This window comes from Syngnathus acus, chromosome 2 (genome assembly GCF_901709675.1).
Source record: "Syngnathus acus chromosome 2, fSynAcu1.2, whole genome shotgun sequence".
NCBI classification, from domain to species: Eukaryota; Metazoa; Chordata; class Actinopteri; order Syngnathiformes; family Syngnathidae; genus Syngnathus; species Syngnathus acus.
In genome coordinates this window covers 6,088,186-6,112,430 of record NC_051088.1, presented here as the reverse complement: position 1 = coordinate 6,112,430, position 24,245 = coordinate 6,088,186, and the positions used below count along the sequence as shown (strand labels likewise).

Below are 24,245 nucleotides of genomic sequence, written 5' to 3'. Positions count from 1 at the left end.
TCAACTACACATGCTCGTGGGCTACAAAGTGGTTGGATGGCTTTTCTATTTTGTATATCACCTCATAATCACAACACAATACTCTTAGCTTTGTGACTGAGTAATACTGAATTCGCTGCAAATTCCATCAATTCCTACTTCCTTTTATTTAGCCATCCTTTGTGTCTTGGTTATGAGGCTTACCATGTCAAACTCTTAAGATAAACATAATTTGCCTCAATTCATTAAAAATGTTGGACTGTGCTAGAATGTCATTTGTTGGTAGGATGTCAGTCGGGTGGAGGTCAAATCTAAATGAAAAGACTGCATTGTCTGCCCGCAAGACACTGAACAAAGACAATGAGGTCACCAGGACTGGAGGCAGTGTGGCTCTCATGAGGACCACGATGATGATGATGGCACCCCTTTGGATTACAACAGACTTCTACAGGACCTCACATCTTCTCCAGTCTCTGTTACCTTAATTGTTTTAAAACTTCAATTAGTATCTAATTGGTAAAACGGCATGCTGTCGTTGTGAGTGCTACGTATATAAGCGTTCCTGGTTGTGTGGCTTATCCAAACTTGTCTATGTGCTCTTTCCTCATCACTGTGGCTGTTCAGGTATATGAGAGCAAACTACAGGAACTTCAGAAACAGGTTGAGACACGTTCTCTGGTTGCCGAAACGCCAGATGAAGAGGAGCTGGAGGAGGAGGAGGAGGAGGAAGAGGAAGGTTTGTCCATTGATTCCTAAGGGCTTATTTTTCTTCTTCCATTTCACTCCTCAAATGAAGCCTTTCTATGAATTAGTCCACATCCTAGCAGGTCTTGAAAATTCCACATCGCAGAATTCACTCCCAAAATTCATTATATGTATTTGTATGTGGCTGTGACCATTAAATATACAAGTAGACTACATGGTTTTAAATCCATTTGAACATTTGGAAAATATAATAATTCCACTGGGTCGCATTGAGAAATAGTGGTGTGGGATTTCTCAGCATACTCTGGCCTCCTTTTAGATCCTCAAAATATGCCTGTTGGACTGAAGACTAAATTGGTCCTTGCTGTGAATGTGATGTTTTGATTATCTACAATAAGAGTAACCTGCCTATTGACTAGACCAGTACAGAGTGCCCAATGCCTCTCAACCAACGGCAGCTGAGATAGACATCCGTGACCTTAATGAGGTCTAGAAAATGGATCAATGGATGGATAGTCTGATCCTTGACTGCATCTCGAAAGAATTTGTCTTTTCTCAGTCACTTCTTGTGTGGCATGACAATTGACTAAAGGCTTTTCACCAGACGTATTCTCTGGACTTCCTGACGCCCATGTTAATGACTGCATTGTCTGCCGGTGTCCCACAGTGCCGTGGACTCAGCACGAGTTCAACCTGGCTCATTGGGCCTTCAGGAAGTGGAGGTTCCACCAGTTCACATCGCTCCGTGACCAGTTGTGGGGGAATGCCGTCTACCTGAAGGAGGCCAATGCCATCAGTGTGGAGCTAAAGAAGAAAGTAAGGAAAATAATGTGACATCACATGACTCTCCTTTTTAAGAAACTGATTCAAAAAGTGAAATTAATATTCTGCCCTCCAATATGCCGCTCCCTGTGTACGCAGTGTACAAGATGGACTATTTTGTATTTATGATAACCTGCAAGTCAGTCGTTTAAATCATCCAGGTTTGGGATATTTCAATTTGCCACATATCAAGGATTGACTTTCTCAGCGGCTTGTTCTTTTCAAGGTGATACATGATTGAAACTGGACATAGCAGTTTCGATTGGCATTTCCCCAAGATCTAGAGGAAATATAAACTCCATGACAAAGTGGCTCACCAGAGACATAACAGTATAGTTGGGATTTCTTCACACAAGATCCTTTCAAACAAAACTTGCCAAATTCATACGGTACTATGTCTGAATTGCACAGTCACACGTCAGTTGTGCCTTCACTTACACAGATACTTAAAATGCTTTGGCAGTATCATGACAGCAACAGTTGCCTTCAAAGTGGAGGCACACTTGTCTGTTATTCCCTCAGAAAAAAGTAGCTTCTGGTATAGCTGCTCTGGTCCTTGGAGCTCTTGTGTAAAGACTTCAGTCATAAAATACACACTTTTAAGGTCCATGTTTGCTACCTTCCATCTTTCAGGTCCAGTTCCAGTTTGTTTTATTGACAGACACCCTGTATTCGCCCCTGCCCCCGGAGCTCTTGCCACCAGAACCAGAAAAAGAGCGTGACTCCAGGCCTTTCCCTCGCACGGTGGTGGCCGTTGAAATCCAAGACCTGAAGAATGGAGCCACGCACTATTGGTCCCTTGAGAAACTCAAGTAATGACCATCACACACGGGGAATCAGCTTTCGTAAGTTCTGCTTCTAAATGTACGCCCTTTATCTTGTCATAACTATATAGGCAGCGTCTGGACCAGATGAGGGAGATGTATGACCGAGCAGGAGAAATGGCGTCCACGCACCAGGAGGACTGTGGGGAAGGCACTCTGACGGGAACCGACCCTTTCTATGATCGCTTCCATTGGTTTAAGCTTGTGGGAAGGTATGTAAAAGTGCGGGAAAATACACACACATACCTGAAATATTCACCACTCATTTGCTTATAGTCACAATTGTTCATTTGAAATGAAACGATGAGCTTCGTGTTTGTGGACATTTATTTACATTGGCGGCACTTGTGATCCCTTTTGTTTTAATAGTGGCCAATCGTTTTCTTAAATCAGTTTTCATTTGTGTTACAAGGTTACCTTTTTTTCTATCCCCGAATGTTTCCCCTTATTTCATCATTTATCGTTGTCATTCTCATTCAAACTCATTGTATGAATTTATTTTCCATATTTTGTTCACAAACAAATGTTTTGTTTGCGTTTTGGATTTCATGTCACTACTCATGGTTTATTCATTTGACCATATGTCTTTTTGTTGTTGTTGTTAATCCACCTTATTCCTACGCCCCATAATCCTTTGCATGAAATATGGGAGGCACTTCCGATATAGCAAAACCAGCGTTTTATTTCAATGGTAATAAAACATAAAACTGCATTCATTCTTGAAAATTCATGTAAATACTTACGTATATCAACGATCGGCTTCAATTTTTCAAATTTTATAAGCAAAACGTCTTCCTCGCTCACGACAGCTTACTTACAAACACATTATTTACTGCCATTAAATTCCCAAATATTTGATCCTTCTAACAAGTTCAGATGTTGACAAATACTAATGTCCTCCACACCCATTTGAACAATGTCCGATGTTACTATGGCATTCGCCCGGCGAGTCTCCTCCAGTGCTTTAATGTAAGCACACAAGCCCAATGTTCAATGCGAGTGCTGCAATGGGCTTTGTCCATGAAATAAAAAAGGAGCATGTGTACAATGTCGAGGTGATCTTTTCAAATGACTCTCAGACTAATTTGTCTGTGTTCCTCATTCTTGGGTAGAAGCTGGAAGCTATGAGTGCACTTTCCTCATCTGGGAAAGCCAGTTAAAAACAGGTTCAACTTTTGCTTGTTAGTACAAGCACCAGCAGCACAACAAGCTCCCACGCTTCGCAAGACATTGTTCAATGCAACTAGGGATAACCATCGCTTAGAAAACGGTTCAAATACTGTACACCGCTCCATGAAGTGAAACCAACAGGAGCATTTTAACGGAAGTTCCTCCCACATTCGTTCCTCCATGACACAGCTCCAGAATAAGGTGGATACCTTGTCATTGTATTTACCTTGTATGTCACTTACTCATTTTATTTCCTTTGTCCTTTGGATGTTACCTCTACCTCATACTGTACAAAAGCATGTTAACAATTTATAAATATAGCGAGCGATATGTGCCAGTTTGTATTTGGCTGGAGTCGGGCAGAATCCTCGTACCACCAAAATCATCCCTTTTCAAGGAGACCTCCAAAACGTCTTGTTTGTTCAACCATTAACAGTGCATTATCAAAGAGAGCAAGCCATTTTGAATACTTTACATTAGTCAATAATTTAATCATTTGTAAAAAAATAACAGCCACTTGTGTGGTCTGATCAATATTATATGGACTACTTGTGAAATGATTTACTAAATTATGACGTAGGATGTTCGGCCCGACGATTTGCTCCTTCGTCCGACACCATATATGACAAGGCTCAGTCATCATCACCCCCCCCCTCCCAATTTCTTTTGTGGCGCTGTCTCCACTTGTTATACCCATTCTCTATTAAAATTTGTGCCATTGTAAATTTTCAACTTGGTGGGAGGAGCAAACATTTAAATGTAATTGTTAAAAAATAGCAAATTAATTCAAATGCAGTTTTGTGTATGGTATTCATGTTTATTCATATTTCATTTTGTGGGAAATTTAAATGGCCTTTATGAATCAGCTCTTGGCCATAACATTTGGCTGTAAAAGTTTCTTTCATTGTTACTGGGTTATTCTTGATGCCAATGATCCCGTACAACTCATCTCTCAGCTCCCCCATCTTCCACGGTTGCGTAAATGAGCATCTGACCGAACGCACGCCCTCGCCCACCTTCTCCACCACCGACTCTGAAATCACTGAGTTGGCGGATGAGCGCCAGAGCGAGATGTCCGACTTGATCGACGACGAGGCGTTCGTCGACGACACCAGCTCAGACGCCGGCACGGAGGAGGGCTCGGATATCTTCAGCGACGGCCAGGACCCCTTCTATGACCGCTCCCCCTGGTTCATCCTGGTGGGAAGGTTGGTGACTGGAGGTGGCTTTTCCATACCATGCACATGTGTGCAGGCTAGCACAGCACTCAGGACACTTGCTGCTCTGGTTGGGGGGTTCTAGTGAGAAAAGAATGCCATTTCAGACAAACATTTTAAAACATCACAGCAAGTCATACTTGCGGGGTTCATGCTTTGTGATCGGATTCATCATCTGAAGAAGCCTCCCCCATCGAGTGATCACAGAATAGTTTCAGATGGCATTCATAGCAACGTGCACAGATAAAAAAATGAATCTGTGTGGTCGAAATGAAATTTGATTTGTCACGCCACCGCAGCCTGCTGTGCAAGACTAGCTTTTCATTGGAAGTAAAAAGCCACCATCCTTTTCTCTTCCCTCCCCCTCCTCCCACTGTGTGATGTGTCATTCCTTGCCACCATGGTGTAACACTGACTTGTATTAACTTCCATCTGTTAATGATGCTTGGCGTTTTGTTTTGTTCATCCCTTTAATACTATTCCAGTTATCTTATCTTTAACATGTTTGTGTATATGTTGTAGATATTAACAGAATGTTTGCAGTAATTTAAAAGGCTGTTGCTGTATTTGTAATGTACAGTGGCGGTGGAAAATTAGAACTGATGGAGCACACTTTGTAACAGACACAGTGGGCTAATCTCAGAGCAGCACAGACAATCTGAGTCACTGTGACTTCAGAAATTCCGCAGATTGATATCACTCATCTACCACAGTGGCCTTGAAAGTCCCTGCTTGGAGAAGATGAGAGAAATAAAGGCGGTAGAGATAGTGTGGGCCACCAGGGAAGCAGGACAACAAATCATGTGTGCCAAAACAAGATGTCAGTGTGTGCAAGATGAACATGGCACAACCTTTTTAGAACCTACCCTGCTTTATCACCCTCATGTCATATTGTAATAACAAATGGTTGGTGGAAGGGGTGCTAAGGATTTTTGACGTTTTTTTTCCCCCCGCAAAAATATTGTAAAATGATAACATGTCAGTCCGAGGTTATAGTAAGCTTTAAGAATTCTTAAGATCACAAATAGCTAAATTCAATGCATTCTACACACAGCACTGCAGCAGATCTGATGTTTATTCTTTCATTTCCACTTGTAGAGCTTTCGTGTACCTGAGCAACCTGCTCTACCCCGTACCACTGGTTCATCGCGTTGCCATAGTAACAGAGAAAGGAGACGTGCGAGGTTTCCTGCGTGTCGGGGTTCAGGCCATAGCCGGTGAGTAATTGAAAGTCTCACAAAAGAATGCGTGTGTGGTCCTGCTATTTTCCGCCCGATTACACTTTGTTTTTATCTGAAAGATCCTCCCAACTTTCTAAGAGAATCAAGTTTTTCTTTGTAGCTGATGAGGAGGCCCCAGACTACGGTTCTGGAGTAAGACAGTCGGGAACTGCCAAGATATCCTTTGATGACGACTACTTCAAAAAGGTATTTCTTAATGGCTTTCTATTAATAAACACGTAGCAGGAGTATTAGCAATGTCTACTAAATGTTAACCTGTTTTATTTGGTTCCATCAGAATGATTTCCCAGCCACAGTTATGATCCAATCTGGTTTGTCCCTGGAAGAGCTGCGCATAGTGGAGGGCCAGGGTCAGAGTTCAGAGGTCATCACCCCTTTAGAGGAGCTCAACAGAATCGACGACATAAGTATGGCTGCCAGACCTTTTCTCCGTGGCAGATGGTCCGGTTGAATGCAAAATAGGGCTGATGGAAAGGAGGGCTTGTAAAGTCTGGGAATGTGTGCAAAAGTGATCTGATGAACCAATAGCACTTGTCTGGTGCAACAAATCATGAGCTAACCATGAACTTTATTGCTTTAAACTGACTATGTGTATGCAGATTGAAATTGCAGCCCTTTGTTTCCAGTGACTCCAAACACAAACCGTGGCCCTCCTCTTTCAGACCAAGAGCCCAAGCTGCCTTGTGGTGACAGTCCACCAGGCCAGTTGGAGATAGGGAGCACCTTCACCTTTCGTGTCACCGTGCTCCAGACCACTAGTGTCCCACCAGAGTATGCTGATATCTTCTGCCAGTTCAAGTGAGTCCTCAACTTGAAGATCATGGAAAATTAATTACTAACGTGGTGCATATAAAGTACCAGGTATAAAATTGTTATCCCTGGCCCAATGAATTGTTTAGAAAGACCAGAACTCGTTTGTAAACGTATAGAGGCAAGTAATGGACTGACATCTTTAATCTTCTTTAGTTTCCTGCATCGTCACGATGAAGCTTTTTCCACCGAGCCCTTAAAAAACACTGGCAAAGGTGCTCCTCTGGGTTTTTATCATGTCCAAAATGTGAGTACATACAGAGTTTGTGTACACATCTGAACCAGTAAGCACCAACCCCAATTTTGACTACGTTTCTCTATTTACTTTCCGAGCAGATTTCAGTTGAAGTGACACAGTCCTTCATTGACTATGTCAAGACCAAGCCCATCGTGTTTGAGGTGTTCGGCCACTACCAACAGCACCCGCTGCATCTCCATGGCCAGGAGCTGATCAGGTGTGTGACCAGGAAGTAGTACCATGAATCTGGATCAGTTGTACCCAACTAAAATGTACCTTTTGAGGGTGTATGCTTTGATTTCAAGTCCTTCCCATGTGTTTCCACAGTCCTCCAACACCATCCAGGAAATACTATCCGATTCCGATGCCATTGTCTAAACCCGGTAAGGCTTTTACTTCCACTACATCATATATTCAAGCCCCACAGTCATTCTCGTTGACCTTATCGGCATGCTTCTTATTTCCTTCCGCTTGTCTTTCATTTCTCGCTTCGATTGGATTTTCTTGCAACGCTCATCACGTGATACATTGCGACCCCAGACCATACTCGTAAGATAGAGTTGCTCCGCTACCTGATGAGTGGCTATGTGAACGTCAAGGTGCTGGACACTTTGTCCGAGCACGCCAATGCCTTGGCCTCCTCCGCGGTGGCCAGCCTGGAGGACGAAGCTGACCAGCTATCGCACTTTCCTTTCCTCTCGGTGCTTGACGACCCCGTGTTTATTGTGCCCAAGCATCATGGTTGGTACAGCGGGCAGTTAGAGATGTTAGGTTCTTCTGTATGTGGTGATTAGACTAGCGCTGTGCTTTACTCCGAATGTCACTGCAGGTGATAGCGCAATGAGTCTCTGCAGTGGTGTGATGTCACGTGTCATGTACCTGCTGGTGCCTTTAGTCCCCTCCCTTTCTCTCGTCAACACTCTCCTGCTGTTTATTAATGATCCCAGCTCCCTCAAAGTCCAGTCGCTAGCATTTGCTGCATCCTAAAACAAAAATAATTCAAGCCTTTATACGTTCAGATTCAGAGCACTTGACAGTACAGAATTCACATTGCAGGGAGTCCGTGTAATAATTTGTCCAATGTGCGGGGGTTGAACGCCCAATTGTCTTTTTTTTTTTTTTTTTTTTGCGACGGTCGGGTCCTAGTCGTGTTGGTAAGCATCACGCAGTGTGCGGCGGTCTTAAGATAAGCCCAGGAAGCACATCCATTCAAACCAAGCAAATAGGTTATAAGTTTCATTCTACACTTACTTTTTCAGAGTGTTCATAGCGTTCTAATGTTCATTTTTGTATGTATCAGTACCAGCCACCAAGTTGAACACAATCACCAAGTCCAACCTGGGTCAGTGTGTCAGCAAATACGACCTACTCGTCTGGTTTGAGATCAGCGAGCTGGAGCCCACGGGAGAGTGAGTTTCTGCCCATACATGATATGTTTATGCAGTTACTTTGTTTAAAATATACTTAATTGGTTTAAAAGACACATTACATACATTCCTTTCATTTAGACAAAATCAAAGTTAAGCATTTTGTAAATGTCAATGCAATAACACTGACATTTACAGTATACATACACCCTCCCAAGAAACAAAGTGTTATTAGAGCTACTTGTATTCAGAGGTCACACATTTAGTTTTGGGGTGAGGTGCAGTTTTGAGTTTTCTTATCTATGATTGTCTGAGCTCCGTATGGCCTGTGTTCCTTTACAGGTACATCCCAGCTATAGTGGATCACAGTGGAGCGCTGCCTTGCCATGGCACATACCTGCTGCACCAGGTACCACAGATGCTTCGTCTTGCCGTTCAACTTTACAGTCTCATTATACAGCTTCGGCTGATATTCATTAAGATTTTCATAAAACGATGATGGTTTTCAATAAAAGCTACTTGAGCCTAAGCTGTTGTCATGTTACGGTTGTAGGGAATCCAGCGGCGGATCACTGTGACACTAATCCATGAGAAGGGTAGCGAGCTGCACTGGAAAGATGTTCGCGAGCTGGTTGTTGGTGAGCATTGCATCAGAGATTGATAGTGCTACAATGGTCGGGCAAAAAAAACAACATGAGGACAACAAAATGCCAAAATGCAAGAAGCGAACAGCTAATTTGACGCAACATGGCAGACTGTCCATTTTGAGTCCATCAAAGATTTTGGGGAGAGCGGTGAATTTGATTCACTGAGCCATTCTGTGTCCCACCAGGTCGTATTAGGAACAAGGCTGAAGTGGATGATGGCGCTGCTGATGCCGTCTTGTCCCTGAACATCATCTCTGCTAAGAACATCAAATCTTCCCACAACTCTAACAGGTAAATTCAATACAGAAAGCTTTGAAGAAAAAGTATCTCTCAGATGTTGTTCCATTGCACCATATCTCATACTAAGATGTAATTCTGCATTCATATACGGAGTATAGATGACTATGTGTGAATGTCTCCTACTGTCTGTTTTGGAATCGCCGCATGACCATTGATTTGCTCCATTGTTGCTTGACTCTTTGTGCTTCTCTCTTTTTTTATGCATTCGTCCTTGTTGCTGCTGCTGGACTCTTGATTGTGCTCAGGCTGTCTATTGATAAGGATATTGATAGGTAGTGTGACTGGAGAACATAAGGTTCCTTCCCTGAAAGACCTTTATGCTTCTCCTTGGTCCAATAGAATAATATAATTCACTTCCTTAATAGTCTGTGGGCCTCATTGTGTGTTGCCTTTATTTTTCATTACTGTCCACTGAACAGAGGAGTCATTGTAATACACTTTGCCCGGCCAAAGAAAAAGTTTTAGTCACGCAACCTGACATAATTCACTTACATGCATAACGATTAGGGTGAATATGGATGCTCCCAACCTCATGACCGCGTCCTTTCATTGTCTTCATCAGCAAACTGAAGTTTTACCTTGGTGTGGTGGTTTGTTATTTGGCCAGGCAGGGTATATTCAAATATAGGTGATAATATGCAAATTCAACCCTATGTTTTGTAATAATTTTTTAATCGTGTCACTTTCCCTTCCAAGCACACTTACAAATTATTTTGAGACCTACACTACCGTTCAAAAGTTTGGGGTCGCCCAGACAATGTAGTGTTTTCCATGAAAAGTAACATCATTTTTATGTTGCACAAGGGTTTTCAAGTATTTTCTAATCATCCATTAGCCTTCTACCACAATTTGCAAACACAATGGAATGGACGTCTGGTTTTTAATGCGATATCACCTATGTAGATGTTGCATTAAAAAACAGACGTTTGTAGCTAGAATAGTCGGTCGGTTAGCACATAAAGTGACCGCAAACATTTGAACGGTAGTGTACTTCAAGGCCGTCAAGGCAGTTGTGTGTCCAAAACTTTCTGAAATCTTGTCTGTTTTCTGATCCATTTGGGATAAATACATTTGTGTAGTGTCGTTTAAATCTGCAGCCTTTGCCCCTAATAAGCAAAAGTGAGTGGAGACAGACCAACTGCTATCACAGATGACTTCTGTCTGTGCACGACAGCACCCCCTGCTGCCGATCATGACAAATAAGCCTCAAAATTGTTCATGTCCAAAGACCGTTTAGCTGTTATATTAGAAGACGTGTTTTACAAATGGAAATTGCCTTATTTTAGTATCGTGCACAGCATGCAAAAGGGTTGTGCCCATCAATCACTCAGAAAGCTAGCGACACTTTCTAGCACTGTACCGCTATGTTATGTTGTGGTGTCGAGTTCTCAGCTCAATGTGTTCTCTACATCGTGTTGTGACTAGAGAAACACGTGAGTGCTGCCTCACCGCACAATGTCAATGTCCACTTCTGTCGGTTTCAACTCCCGACATGACACTCCCCATAGCTGCCTTTGTGCTTTTTTTTTTGAGAGGTAGCAGCCTTACCCCGTCACCTCTTTGTACCGCACTGACTAAATGAAGGGGTCTTGTCCTTGCGTTTTTACTAATTGTTATGATTTTGGTCTCCTACAGGACCTTCTACCGCTTCGAGGCAGTTTGGGACAGCTCCCTGCACAACTCGCTCCTGCTAAACCGGGTCACTCCTTATGGAGAGAAGATCTACATGACTCTGTCGGCATATTTGGAGGTCTGTTTCTACTTCTCTGTCTATGGAATTATCTGTACATTTACCTATCTTCAAATGTGACCTGCATCTCCTCTTTGCAGCTTGACCATTGCATCCAGCCTGCTATTATCACTAAAGACATCTGTATGGTCTTTTACTCTCGAGATGCAAAGATTTCACCTCCCCGTTCCCTCAGGAACCTCTTTGGGAGTGGGTACTCTAAAACCCCAGACTGGTAAGGCTGCATGCTGCGGACAATTCCCTTAATATGTGGTTCTTGAACTGGGATACAGACCTGGGGGTCTGCAAAGTAATTGACCATAAATTATGTTGTAGAATCTAGTGTGCTAATAAATCAAGCACACTAAACCAGTTAATCCTCCTTACCTTAGCTTTGGTCCAATTAAAAGCACTGATATGATTTAAATGTTTTCAAAAAAATCCAACGTCTCTGCATGCACGTAACATTTCTCGCTCCTCAATCTTTTCTCAGATAGGCGAGCTTGACTAAAGGATGGAAGCACATACCTCGCTTTGCAAGATCTCTAAAAATCACTACTTTTGCAACGATTAAATAGCTACCTTATCTTTGGCAATGTTTAAGCATGATTGACTCTGTGGTTGCTTTTCGACTCAGTGATTGTATTCCACAAGCTCCCTTTTTGTCATTCAGAATTCAATGCGAAAATGGTCCCATTCATGTTGTCTGTATTTCTGGGGTCAATTTTTTTTAAAGTCCAAAAAGTTGCTAAATACTGATAACTAAGTTAAACTAACACCTCTCAGTTTATAGCCACATTATTAGGTGAAGCGGTAAACGTCCGCTAACAACGATGGATCATTTCATTAAATTCAATTGGTTGCCTTTCAGCCAAACAAGTCCCGATTATTTGGGTTAACATGTTGCCAAAATAATTTCCATGGCATTTTTGGTGTACATTAATTGCCCCAAGATTGGGTCCTTTGAAAAATTTCTCCTATGTAAAGGGTCCCTCCACCATGACAGTTTTTGAGTCACCAAACTACTTGATTACATGACATTCAGACTCATTGCATATCTGCTCTACTGATTTACAGCAACCGTGTTACCGGGATCTATGAGTTGAGTTTGTGCAAGATGTCCGATTCTGGAAGTCCAGGTGAGCTTTGTGACTCGATGATGTTTGAGTACAAGTGATGTGCAACAATCTCCACATCTGTCAAGGGTATTGTCTCACGGAGCATGTCGCTCATGGTTTGCAGGCATGCAACGCCGGAGGAGGAAGGTCTTGGACACATCGGTGGCATATGTGCGTGGCGAGGAAAACCTGGCAGGTTGGAGGCCCAGAGGAGACAGTCTCATCCTGGAGCACCAATGGGAGCTGGAGAAAATGGAGCAGCTGCATGAGGTACCTACATTGTTTATAACTTCAATTCACCAGCAAGCTCCCAATACGAGCTGTTATGAAGGTGTTTGAAACTCACTTGTTTCTTTTACTCGTCTAGGTGGAGAAGACCCGCCACCTCCTCCTACTGCGAGACAAACTGGGAGAATCGGTTCCCGTGGGATCGGCGCCAACCACCAAGTCCCTGAGCGAGTTGCTGTCTCCAAGCATGAGCTCGGGCTCCCTGTCCACTTCCACCTCCATCTCCTCGCAGATCTCCAGTACCACTTTTGAGAGCGCCATCACACCCAGTGAGAGCAGTGGCTACGACTCCGCTGACATCGAGAGCTTGGTTGATCGTGAAAAGGAGCTGGCCACTAAGGTGATGGGAAATTCCTCAATTTGGGATACGTACTGACGTGATGAAAACGTTTGTTTTGTTTTTGCTTCTTTTTTTGACGGCAGAAAGTAGATTTTTGTTACCCACTCCAAGCACGGCTAGACACAAGTGGTTTCCTTGACAGCTGGTTTATTTTTCATTTTCATTTCCATAAATATTTTTAATTTGATTAACAATTATCTTAAAAATCCAAACAATCTAAAGTATTGTTACTCTGCTGAAACACATTGAGAAATATGAACAAGTATACAGTAAGGTTCGAAGTTTAATGACTAACAGGGATCTATCACAGCTGACTTTTGGCAGGATTTACTCTAGACCACCATTCAGTAACAGAGCATGTAAAACAATCCCCTTCACATGTTTATTCACTCCTATTTTGTGCAATCTAAAGTCCAATTAACCTCAATTACATCTACGAGGCATCCATTTTTCCAAGTTGAAAAAAAGACAAATTCCACATTTCTCTAATCAAAACTCGATCATACCCACTCCAAGAATTTGTGTTCCAAAGTAAGCAACTGCCTCCATCTGTTACTGTGCTGTGGGTTGACGATTGTCACTTTGCTTCCCGCGTAGTGCCTCCGTCTCCTGACTCATACATTCAACAGCGAATACAACCAGTTGGTGAACAGCATCAGCGACTGCAAGGTGACGACCACTGTCGCGTCACAAGACCGACGTCACACTGTATACGCTGTCTTCACTGTCCGTCTCTCCTGTCAGCTCTCTGACATCTCGCCGATGGGACGTGACATGTCGGTGACCAGCTTCAGCAGCGCCACGCTCACCCCCTCCTCCACCTGCCCTTCCCTCTCAGACTCCCGCTGTGGCTCTGTAGAGCAGAAGTAAATCTGTCATTCAATTTGCAGCTAGCAGATGATTAAAGAAACGTTTGAATAACCTCCATTACGGTCAGGCTCATGTTTACATAAGCCTTTTTTTTAATTTGTGATCTTCTTCCCAAGGACTCCAGAGAACTGTTCCCGTGCATCCAGCCCATCCTGCTCAGATTATGAAAACTTCCCCATGGTTCCCACCTTGGAGGCATCCTACCTCGCACGTGCGGGGAAGAACGAATTCCTCAACTTGGTGCCTGATATTGAAGAAATGAGGCCGGGGTGAGAACTGCTCCACTCCCCTGACTAAATATGAAATGTTTATGTGAAGTGATAAATCGCAGAGTCGCAAATCGCTCATGCACAAAAGCAGACATTCAACTTCTACTTTTACTCCTTGTTAGATCTGTCGTGTCCAAGAAGGGTTTCCTGAGCTTCATGGAGCCTCGCTCCAACTCGTGGGTGAAGCACTTTGTGGTAGTGCGCCGGCCTTACGTCTTTATCTACAACAGCGACAAGGACCCTGTGGAGCGGGGGGTGCTTAACCTTTCTACTGCACAAGTGGAATACAGTGAAGACCAGCAGGCCATGCTCAAGGTACGCCATTCATAAGGAATGACAAAATAATTATTTAAAAACGGAACGGAACTTCATTTCCTTATCACTGACTTTGAAGCGACTCGGCAAGGTGTTTAGAGTAGACGGAATAGTAGCCTGTCGAAGCTCTTTGCTCACTCTCCGGTGCAACATAGGTAGCACCGAGCTTGCATCCATCCCAGCAAAGCTTTTTGATACTGTGTCAGCAGTTGATTCTCAGTTTTGCTTTTCAGTGTGTTTTGATGAGGTTTAAAATGTCAATTTTGCCCTGCAAACTTATTATTTTGAGCCTTGCATTACAAAAGTCTTCATTTGTTTGTTTGTTTATTTATTTAATCTTCTTTTCTTGTTAGACACCCAACACATTTGCTGTGTGCACAAAGCACAGAGGAATCCTTCTGCAGGCCAACAATGAGAAAGACATGAACGACTGGCTGTACGCCTTTAACCCTCTGCTTGCGGGGACGATAAGGTTAACACTTGTTTACTTTTTGTCACACTTGACTTCCAAATGACAATGCTCACTCTCTGCATTGTTCACCATGTTTCCTCATAGGTCCAAGCTGGCGAGGAGGCGTAGTGGCCTCATCAAGAACTGAAGTGGATACCACGAGCTCCATTATTTCTAAACGCCTTTGAACATACCGAGTGTTAATATCTATTAATCAATTGTGTGATTCTTGACAGTTTTCTCTTGTAAGTAGACTTGTGGCTTAACGTCTCCTTTCTTGCGATTTCTGTCTCCCTTCCTCCTCAGCTTTTTACGTTTTGGTTTATTCACGACAAAGTCTCATTTCGCACTGCTTCGCTGTCATTCGAGTCTCTAACCAGTAGCATGTCGTGATAGTCTACCCGTGTGCACGATCCTGCCGAAAAAGTTTTTCTGGCCACTCATTTTCTGTTTGCCAATCACCTCTGATAATGTCTCCCCTTGTGACTTGTCACCAAGTTTTTATTCAGTTTTTTTTATGCATGATAACTGCAGCAGTCCTCAGGAGAACACCCAAATTGCTTACTGAAACACCAACAAAAAAATGGGATTAAATCATGAAGGGAAAATACATGTCTCAAAGGGATGCGTCTGCTCCGCGCAAAGCAACACATGTTGAAGAACAATTGCTGCTAATGTAGTCTTTTTCATAAGAGTTACTTCAGGTTTCTGCCTCGTCCTAAGACGCCAGGCCCCCCTCCTGCTCCCAAATGGCCTTTAGAAACCAAACAGCGTGTTTAGGATCTCACTTAGTGACACGGCGATGGACCTTCTCCATGCTTTAGCCTGATTGTGTGTACATAGTTATCCTGCCGTAGGGCATCTCTTTGTGAATGGGTACTTATTCGAGATTATGGCTTTCACATGAGCAGGACATACAGGAAGCTCATCTTTGGATGTTTGAACGTGTACTTCAGGCGTGGGAAGCCAATCTCATGCACCGTGCATGAGCGCACCCCCCCACCCCCGTGCTATTCTAAACACAGGCAAAACCTCTGGAACTGGCTCATAATGATACACAAAAATATTTTCACTCGAAATGGTTCCCCACTCCTGATACACCCGAACAAACTGGAGCCTTTTTTTTTTTTTTAAAGCACTCCGCATGCTTCCCATGGTTGTCAAATGAAGGAAGGGGCAGCGTTTCATGGATGAACCGGCGTGCATACTGCTTGCGTTGAACATCCACTCAATGTCAATGTGTCAACACCATGTGTTTTATTCCTTTTTGCTTCACAATCTGGAATTTGCTCTTTTTTTGTTGCTACTAACCTGTTTTGTATTATGGCTATCACAATTTAATAAGGATTTTTTTTTCTATCAAATGTGACCGGGCATTTGTTTCTATTTGTGAGCCAGCTGCGTTAGTGTTTTAACCTTATTTTTGTGTACACTACAGCAAGACAAGGGCCGAAATGCACATATCAAGGTTACACTGGATGGCTGTTACACAAACGGGTTATTAGAAAGAAGATATTCAAGGGACAAAATACACAAATACTTTTACTCGTGCTATTGTTGGAGAATAGTTGCTCTATGCGTTCTTGGCTCCATTGAGCTCCCGCTCAACTCATTTTGGCGCCTCAGTTGTGACATGTGAGCATGATGTGATTGATATAGATGGGTGATTTTAAACTCTGGCCAGCCAACCAGCAGTTTCGCCTTGTATAATGTGACTACATTTACATAAAGTGAAGGTGAACAGAGGCGCCAAAACGGCTTTTATTTTTTTCCCCAATAGACTGACGCAATTTCAAACGTCATCAGCAACATTTTTTCTTCAGGTCAGACAGCCTGCTGGTTGACAAATTGAATCTGATGACTTTTGAGATTTCTTTTTTTGTTATTATTCTCTTTCATTTTTTGGGGAGATGTTTTGCATTCCTTATATTATTTGCCAGAGCATATATTTTCCATCCGTGGAGCGAATTTGTAGCGTTCTCATACTTTGGAGTGTCTATTTATTGTTTGCAATGTACATATTAGTTTGCAGTTCTTTGCACATTCTAACAAAAAAACATTCAACTAACTGATCAAAATCTGCACGGTTTAGTTGCTCTTGAACCAAATGATGTGGCATGGCAGAGGAATGTTCTGTGAAGATGTTTGTATTTCTAGAGTATTTGTAAGGGGGGGGAAAAGAAACCAAATGAAGTTCATAGTTTCCTATTGGAGACAGTTGGTTGCATTGATGCTCCCTTTTTTCCCATTAGAAAGGGATTCCAGTAGAAACCTGCCTGTGATTGCAAACATATTCACGTTCTACTCGTATGAGCCAGACATTCTAAACATATTAGGTTTTTATTTTATCTTATATCAGGGATTATAATATGAAATACTTTATGATATCTAAGATTACATAAATTACTGTTTGTGCTTCTGTCGTCACCTTGACACATTTCCGTTGATGCCTTTTAGACGGAACAAGATTTCCCTCTGACAATTATCAGTTAACTCTTTGGAGTCACCAAGTCATCAAGTTTCAAATAGAAAAGGCAAACATTAACATTGTACATTATTTGTTTTGTTTTCATTTCCATACTTATTTTGTAAATATCTGTGTTGTATGGAGCTTGAATTAAAATGTAAATATGTTTACTGTATTTGTAATAATTATAATCCATTCGCTGTATAGCATAGCTGTGTCATGCAAATATCCTAATAACTGTGTCTGGTAAACCTGCACCATTGGTCTGTCTAGTGAACGAGGAAACAATAAAAGTGCAAACTAGCAACAAGTGAGGCCTGTTTGTCTGGTCCTGGGTGCTGAGTGCGTGCTTGTACTAATGGTTCTCAAGTTTGATTTGAAATTAATTACTGATATTTTATAATGTAATATTTATTACATACCCATGTACGGGAACTCCCACCTCCTTGCTTTAAATGACATCTGACACAACTCATGTCGAGTTAGTTGTACAGATAAGGCAAAGTGGACCTGGCAAAATATTTTCAGTTTGCAGAAACATACCTTGAGTCAAACAATTTGCATCAGTTTAAGATGTAGACGTGCAAAACACTTAACACAACCTTTAAGTCCTAATGCCAAGAGCAATGACTCATAAATGGGTTAGAGCAAGTCATTTTCCAGATCTTTTATTAAAAAGGGGTTAAAGTGTGTGAAATCTCAAGATGTATGAAGAAAAACAAGATATTTTGTTTGATTTAAACTGCGTTCCCCAGGACATAATTTCGGCCTCAAACTCCTACCAGTCATCACGGGGTGCATCTTTCCAGGTTGTTCCCCTATTAAGTTTTTCACTGTGAATGTTTTGGAATTGTAAGTAACAACTTATGATGAAGGTCGGCTATTATGCTCAAACAAAGATGTGTATTGACTCAATTGAATGCCACACTTGCGTAACTCTTCTGGGTTTTTCTTGGAGGGGGGTGTTGAATTGCTACTAAAAATACATGAACGGCGTACACAACGACACGATAGTATATCGTAAATAAACCTGGCAAAACAAATACGGCTACCTTAAAATAAAATAAAATAAAAATCATCCGTATCACCAAAAATTTAATTTCTCAACTCTTCGTTTACGCAATGAATGACGCAAGGAGTGACGGCAGATTGGACCAATAGCACACTAGATATCTCTGCCCAGCATTCAGGACCAATCATAATTTTCTTTTGTCGTCACTCGAGTGATTTTAGTTCTTGATTGGCTAATAGTCGGAGTGGGGTGGAGCCGTCAAACTGAGGCGAGAACGAGGAAGCAGTCCGCCAGTCATTTCGAAAATTTACGGTAACAACGCGACGAAGCAAAATGCCTGAGTAAGTTCTCTACCGTCCTCTAGTAGTCAGAGAGTCATGCTGTAGTGATATTCATATATATATTCATATTGCTTTCTAGGCTTTTGCATTTTACTTAAAATAATGACTGTCTGAAGCTTAGCTTGTTTGCTAGTAAGTGTCGGAGTAGTATATGTAAGATGTGCTTTAGGAGATCCACTTCCTTCTAATAATTGCCACCACACATTTCTTTGAGCGAACATTTTATTACTCTGCTTTGGTTGCAATGCGAGTCAACCAATAATGATTATCTTTTCATTTTGTCATGTTTTCCCAAGAAATATTATCTTTTCATTTTAGCCGATGTAACGTTTTCCCATTCTTCTCACAGAGCAGACATCGCACTGATTGGTTTGGCTGTCATGGGCCAAAACCTCATCATGAACATGAATGACCATGGCTTCGTCGTAAGTTATCAAGTCTTTCTTAACGTACAGTAGATGCCTACTACTTAAGGATGAAATACATTAGCAGAGGTAGCAAAAGTGTTCACACTCATTTAGTAGTAGTACAGATATTTAAAAAAAAAAAAAAAAAAAAAGGTTCTGGTAAATTTAGAAGCACTGATGTACCTACTTTAATTAAGTAACAATCAAAAGTTACGGACTCTGAAATATTCATAAGTACAAAAGTAATACACAATACTTGTTTTGATAACCTGGCTCAAAGAAAAAAAAAACCCTAAAGAGTCCATATGCATAGAAGTAATAGAAACCACAGATATCTCAGTTCAAATGTTGGCACTAAATGTAAAATATTATTAGGAAAATAAATACTCCAGTAAAGTACAGAGACTTGAAAAATCTACCTAAGTAGAGCAACAAATACTTCCCACCATTGGAAATAATGTATCCTGATGTCTGTTCAATAGGTGTGTGCCTACAACCGCACTGTGTCCAAGGTGCATGACTTCCTGCAGAACGAGGCAAAGGGCTCCAAGGTGATTGGCGCAGAGTCACTCGAAGACATGGTGTCCAAGCTGAAGAAGCCCAGGAGGATCGTCCTGCTGGTCAAGGCCGGGCAGGCCGTGGACGACTTCATCGACAAGCTGGTTGGTTTCTGCAATATTACAAATGCCTGAATTCGACTTATTGCTGATTTTGTTGTATTTCTGTACTCCTTCAGGTTCCCCTCCTTGAGGCCGGGGATATCATTATCGACGGCGGCAATTCTGAATATACAGACACGACTGTAAGAAGGACACAACATGTCATAGAGATTCATCTTAGAATTTTCTCTGACCGCCTCTTTGCTTTTGTATCACACAGCGGCGCTGTAAGAGTCTGAAAGAGAAGAACTTGCTGTTTGTGGGCAGCGGAGTCAGCGGGGGCGAGGAGGGGGCGCGCTACGGACCCTCACTCATGCCGGGAGGACATCCAGAGGCCTGGTGAGACATAGTATAACAAACAGCAGAAGAATTAGACAATGACACAGTGATGACAGAAATTGTCCACCAATGAGAGACTAATGGTTGGTTTACGTCACACATTTTCAGTTCTAAGACATTGAGGTTTGTGTCGCAGTTCAAGGTGACGTAAACGGCCAAATCATGGAGCAGTCTCATGCTGTATTGAAGTCATAATTTCAGTCAATACTTTCATTCAAAATACTTCGACAGTGGGCCAGGGAAGAAAAAAATGTCACATTTGAGTTTGAAATGTTTGAATCCGGAATTGAACTGGAACACTTGACAATTTGATACATTACAATGAATTTTTGCTTCTTCCATCCTCACTTTTGCTACGCTTCCTTTTTAAAGGCCTCACATTAAAGACATCTTTCAGAGCATCGCTGCCAAAGTGGGAACAGGAGAGCCCTGCTGTGATTGGGTGAGCGGCTCCTCTTGACTTTTGGAATGTGGCGTGTGTGGCCGCCTTCGCCATGATGCGAGACTCCTTCCCTGTGTAGGTGGGAGACGAGGGCGCGGGTCATTTTGTCAAAATGGTTCACAATGGTATCGAGTACGGCGACATGCAGCTGATTTGTGAGGCCTATCACCTGATGAAGGACGTGCTCGGCCTGGACCACGACCAGATGGCCAAGGTGAGTTTTCGCATATGACCGCATCACTTCTGATCACCGCTGGTGGACCGTAGCTGCCCGTTTTGCTTTTCAACCCCTCAGACTTTCGATGACTGGAACAAGACTGAGTTGGACTCGTTCCTGATCGAGATCACCGCTAACATTTTCAAGTATCGAGATGCCGACGGCAAGCATTTGTTGCCCAAGATCCGCGACAGTGCGGGACAGAAAGGCACGGGCAAGTGGACTGCTATATCAGCCCTGGAATACGGCACTCCGGTGACTTTGATCGGTAAGGAAGTAGTTTGTTTCCTTTTTCGTGTACCTGCCAAATCATTGCCAAATGTGTCATGTCACACCGGTGGGGGAAAAAAAGAAATCAGGAAGTGGGAAGGTTAAGCCACCCGCAAACAGTGATGTAACAAGACTGAACTAGAAATTCATGAATCATTAGCAATGACATTATAAATATAGGTGAGGATTTAAAAGGACAATATGTTAAAAAAAAAAACACTATATTGACAGAAGAAGATAGCATGATATTCATAAAAAAAATGCAGCCACTAAATGTTCACCATTCATTTGCGATTCGGCAACCCATGAAAAGTAGTTGCAGACTTGCGGCGTGACTGGCTTTAGAGGAGGTTAGTGAGCCATTTCCAGGGAACGTGCTTGATTTGTGTCCGCCCTTAAGAAGCTTTTCCTGCAGTCTGCTCATCTCAGGTGACATAAGGGGGATTTGTCAGCCGGCCATCTGACTCATGGCGTCTTTCATAAACAACCAAGGTTGTACCTAGGGTTGCCTATAGAAATAAAAGTACGCTTCCTGTGTTGAGTTGTAAAGGGACACACTTTGTCCCATAATATCCCGTAATATTGTGAGAGTCAGAGCTACTTCAATCGTAAGAAGCAATTTGAACAACGGTGTAGCAGCACACTTTTTTCTTTCATACCACGCTTCCTCAATAACCTGTTTTGCAAGTTAACGGGAAATACAAACAACTTCCTTGTCCCGGCTCCTCCTCGCGTGTGCCGAGTCGTGCATGCGGGCTTGATTAGCTATCTCGTCTTCTCAGGAGAGGCCGTCTTCGCCCGGTGTCTGTCCTCCCTCAAAGACGAGAGGGTGGAGGCCAGCCAGAGGCTCACGGGGCCGGTGGGAGTCACGTTCACCGGTGACAAGGTTGCCTTCTTGGAGGACATCAGGAAGGTACAACCAAGTACTAAGCACACGTGCTGTTCTGCCATCCATAACTCAAAGCAAACTAACGTACTACAGGACAAGAAGTTTCGCCATTTGAAATGGTACGGTCATCGTTAATTTTTAATTTTCCACAGCACACGCAATCTCTGAGGAAACACATACCAATACATGACTTGATCATCGCGGGTTCACAAGCAGTCAAGTCCAATCAAGTTGTGTTTTTGCAGGCCCTGTATGCCTCCAAGATCATCTCCTACGCGCAGGGTTTCATGCTGCTGCGCCAGGCTGCCAAAGAATTCGGCTGGTCCCTCAACTACGGCGCCATTGCTCTAATGTGGAGAGGAGGCTGCATTATCCGCAGGTACACTTCAACACGCACACACAATTTGAAATGATGGCAACGGTGACAAGGAACGTGCTTGACCAGGCTTCACTTTATTTGTTCCTCATTCCTCAGTGGTGTGTTTGCTTCCCTTCAGCGTGTTCCTTGGCAAAATCAAGGAGGCCTTTGACAGGGACGCGGAGTTGCAGAGCTTGTTGTTGGACTCTTTCTTCAGTGATGCTGTGCAGCAGTGTCAGGTATGAGGAAGTGCCACATGTTGACAAAGACCCGCTTGGCACTAGAGCAATTTCCGCTTTTGCGTCAAGATTGCGGTGAAGCAACTCTGACATTGTGGCTCTAGTGACTATTGCAATCTTTCAAAATCAAAAAGCCTGTTTGATTTGTGACTCATTTGATTGGGGATTGAATTATCAAAACAAAATGCGCCCCGAATACTCCCGAGCCTAACATCAGTGACGTCTTTTCTGGCCAACAATCTCACACATTAATACATTTAGCACGGCCTGTGCCAATTCTTGTATAAAGAAACAAACAAGCAAGAAAGAAAGGAAAAAAAGAAGCATTTTTATTAATATGATTAAGAAATAAATCGATGAATTTAGTTGGCTGGCTCCTCAGATAGGAAATTGCTCTTGATTGAAGAGATGTTCTTCAGCAGGCATGGTTACCAGTCACAGCAAGATTTCTCACTTGATTTTTAGGTGTCGTGGCGTCGAGCGGTCAGCACAGGCGTCCAGCACGGCATCCCCATGCCTTGCTTCACTACCGCTCTGTCTTTCTACGACGGTTACAGGCACAACATGCTGCCTGCCAACCTCCTCCAGGTAATACCTCAACTCCACTGGGGTGGACCACATTGATTCTGTTTTTTATGTGCAACTCAAAAAAGCTGGGTACTCTAGCTTCCAATTTCATGTATGTTGGGTTCTTTGAAGACTCGCCTGTAGGTTTGAATGTGTCCAAATGTGCCCCACAATTGGCTGAGCCACTGGTTCGGAATGTACCGTCCCTCTTGTCATGCTTCAGCACACTCATCCCCAATGAGGAGAAGCCTGATAGAAATTCTATGGATGGGTTCATCAGAGTTGAAAAGCCCTGGTGTGAGTGTACCTTTTGTCAGTGCTGTTTTGTTGTTGTGTTCAGGCTCAGAGAGATTACTTTGGGGCTCATACGTATGAGCTGCTGACCGAGCCGGGCCGCTTTATCCACACCAACTGGACAGGACACGGTGGAAACGTTTCGTCTTCCTCCTACAATGCGTAGCGAGAAGAACAGCGGCGTACACGTCAAAGAATAACATGGCAAACACACTGAGTGCAAAAGAGGACATGTCACACATTCCACCAGTATAACCACAGCAATTTTAACTCCTTAACTCGTATCAGCAACGTGTTGTGCACCTTTTATCTTTCCAGCCATAGAATGTGTTGCTACATTATCAAACTTAGGCTGGGGTCCGCAGTGTTAACACTGGATTTAAGGTGAAGCTTTGCACTCTACTGTACTAGGCTAAATAAAGATTTCAATCCCTTTATAATTAGCTTGTTTGCTTCTTACTCACAGGATTTCCAAGTGTTTGTGTGTAGTTCTAAATGAGGGGACGATTAACAGAACAGACTACTCAATTCCTAGTAACCTGCTACATTGCAGTGCACTTCTACCAGACTGGACTCAAAATACTTTACATGGTTATTAATTGTAAAAAAAATAATATAATAAAAAAGAATAGGGCACGCACTGGTTAGCATTTCCGCCTCACATTTCAAGTTGAAGGGTTCGATTCCGGCTTCCTGTGTGGCGTTATATTCTTGAGGACAGAAGACCACCACGGGATTCCAACCAAAGTACTTCCAGACAAATCTAATGGTGCATTTAAAAATAAAACTCTTCTCAATTGCGCAATTTTGACCATTACATCAGATATAATAAATTCATTAAAATTTTGTTATCCTGTTACCAGAGGGTACAGTAGACCCCTCAAGTATCGAAACAAAACACGTTCACACAAATCTGATGTTGCAATTCAATTTATTTTTTTATTTTTTTTGTATGGCGCGGCTGAGTGGCAGCCTCCCAGCAGTGTTCTATCTTTTTCTCTTTATTCCATTCTTTTCTCCTTTTCCTTTCTTTCTATTTGTCCA

The 24,245-nt window shown here is 42.7% G+C and overlaps 2 protein-coding genes across 2 annotated transcripts in view; both read left to right on the top strand.

Annotated features, from left to right (window-relative positions):
• The window catches only part of LOC119118158 (kinesin-like protein KIF1B), a 48,423-nt gene extending 31,456 nt beyond the window's left edge, over positions 1-16,967 (top strand). Inside the window, 27 exon segments of the mRNA XM_037244956.1 lie at positions 603-715; positions 1,352-1,500; positions 2,140-2,318; positions 2,402-2,542; positions 4,457-4,708; positions 5,816-5,934; positions 6,059-6,144; positions 6,236-6,365; positions 6,585-6,756; positions 6,925-7,015; positions 7,105-7,223; positions 7,334-7,389; positions 8,307-8,415; positions 8,716-8,782; positions 8,927-9,011; positions 9,206-9,311; positions 10,956-11,070; positions 11,151-11,284; positions 12,127-12,188; positions 12,292-12,437; positions 12,535-12,795; positions 13,393-13,464; positions 13,540-13,661; positions 13,782-13,934; positions 14,057-14,249; positions 14,603-14,721; positions 14,806-16,967. Of these exon segments, the coding sequence (XP_037100851.1) occupies positions 603-715; positions 1,352-1,500; positions 2,140-2,318; positions 2,402-2,542; positions 4,457-4,708; positions 5,816-5,934; positions 6,059-6,144; positions 6,236-6,365; positions 6,585-6,756; positions 6,925-7,015; positions 7,105-7,223; positions 7,334-7,389; positions 8,307-8,415; positions 8,716-8,782; positions 8,927-9,011; positions 9,206-9,311; positions 10,956-11,070; positions 11,151-11,284; positions 12,127-12,188; positions 12,292-12,437; positions 12,535-12,795; positions 13,393-13,464; positions 13,540-13,661; positions 13,782-13,934; positions 14,057-14,249; positions 14,603-14,721; positions 14,806-14,848 (3,394 nt within the window). The 3' untranslated portion in view covers positions 14,849-16,967.
• A 1,450-nt stretch (positions 16,968-18,417) lies between these two features.
• pgd (phosphogluconate dehydrogenase) lies at positions 18,418-23,641 on the top strand. Its single transcript, XM_037244934.1, has 13 exons — positions 18,418-18,520; positions 18,870-18,945; positions 19,410-19,589; positions 19,664-19,729; positions 19,807-19,925; positions 20,298-20,367; positions 20,447-20,581; positions 20,663-20,852; positions 21,637-21,767; positions 21,989-22,122; positions 22,241-22,340; positions 22,806-22,928; positions 23,248-23,641. The coding sequence occupies exons 1-13, from the start codon at positions 18,513-18,515 to the stop codon at positions 23,365-23,367; spliced, it is 1,452 nt and encodes a 483-aa protein (XP_037100829.1). The 5' UTR covers positions 18,418-18,512; the 3' UTR covers positions 23,368-23,641.
• The last annotated feature ends 604 nt before the right edge of the window (positions 23,642-24,245 follow it).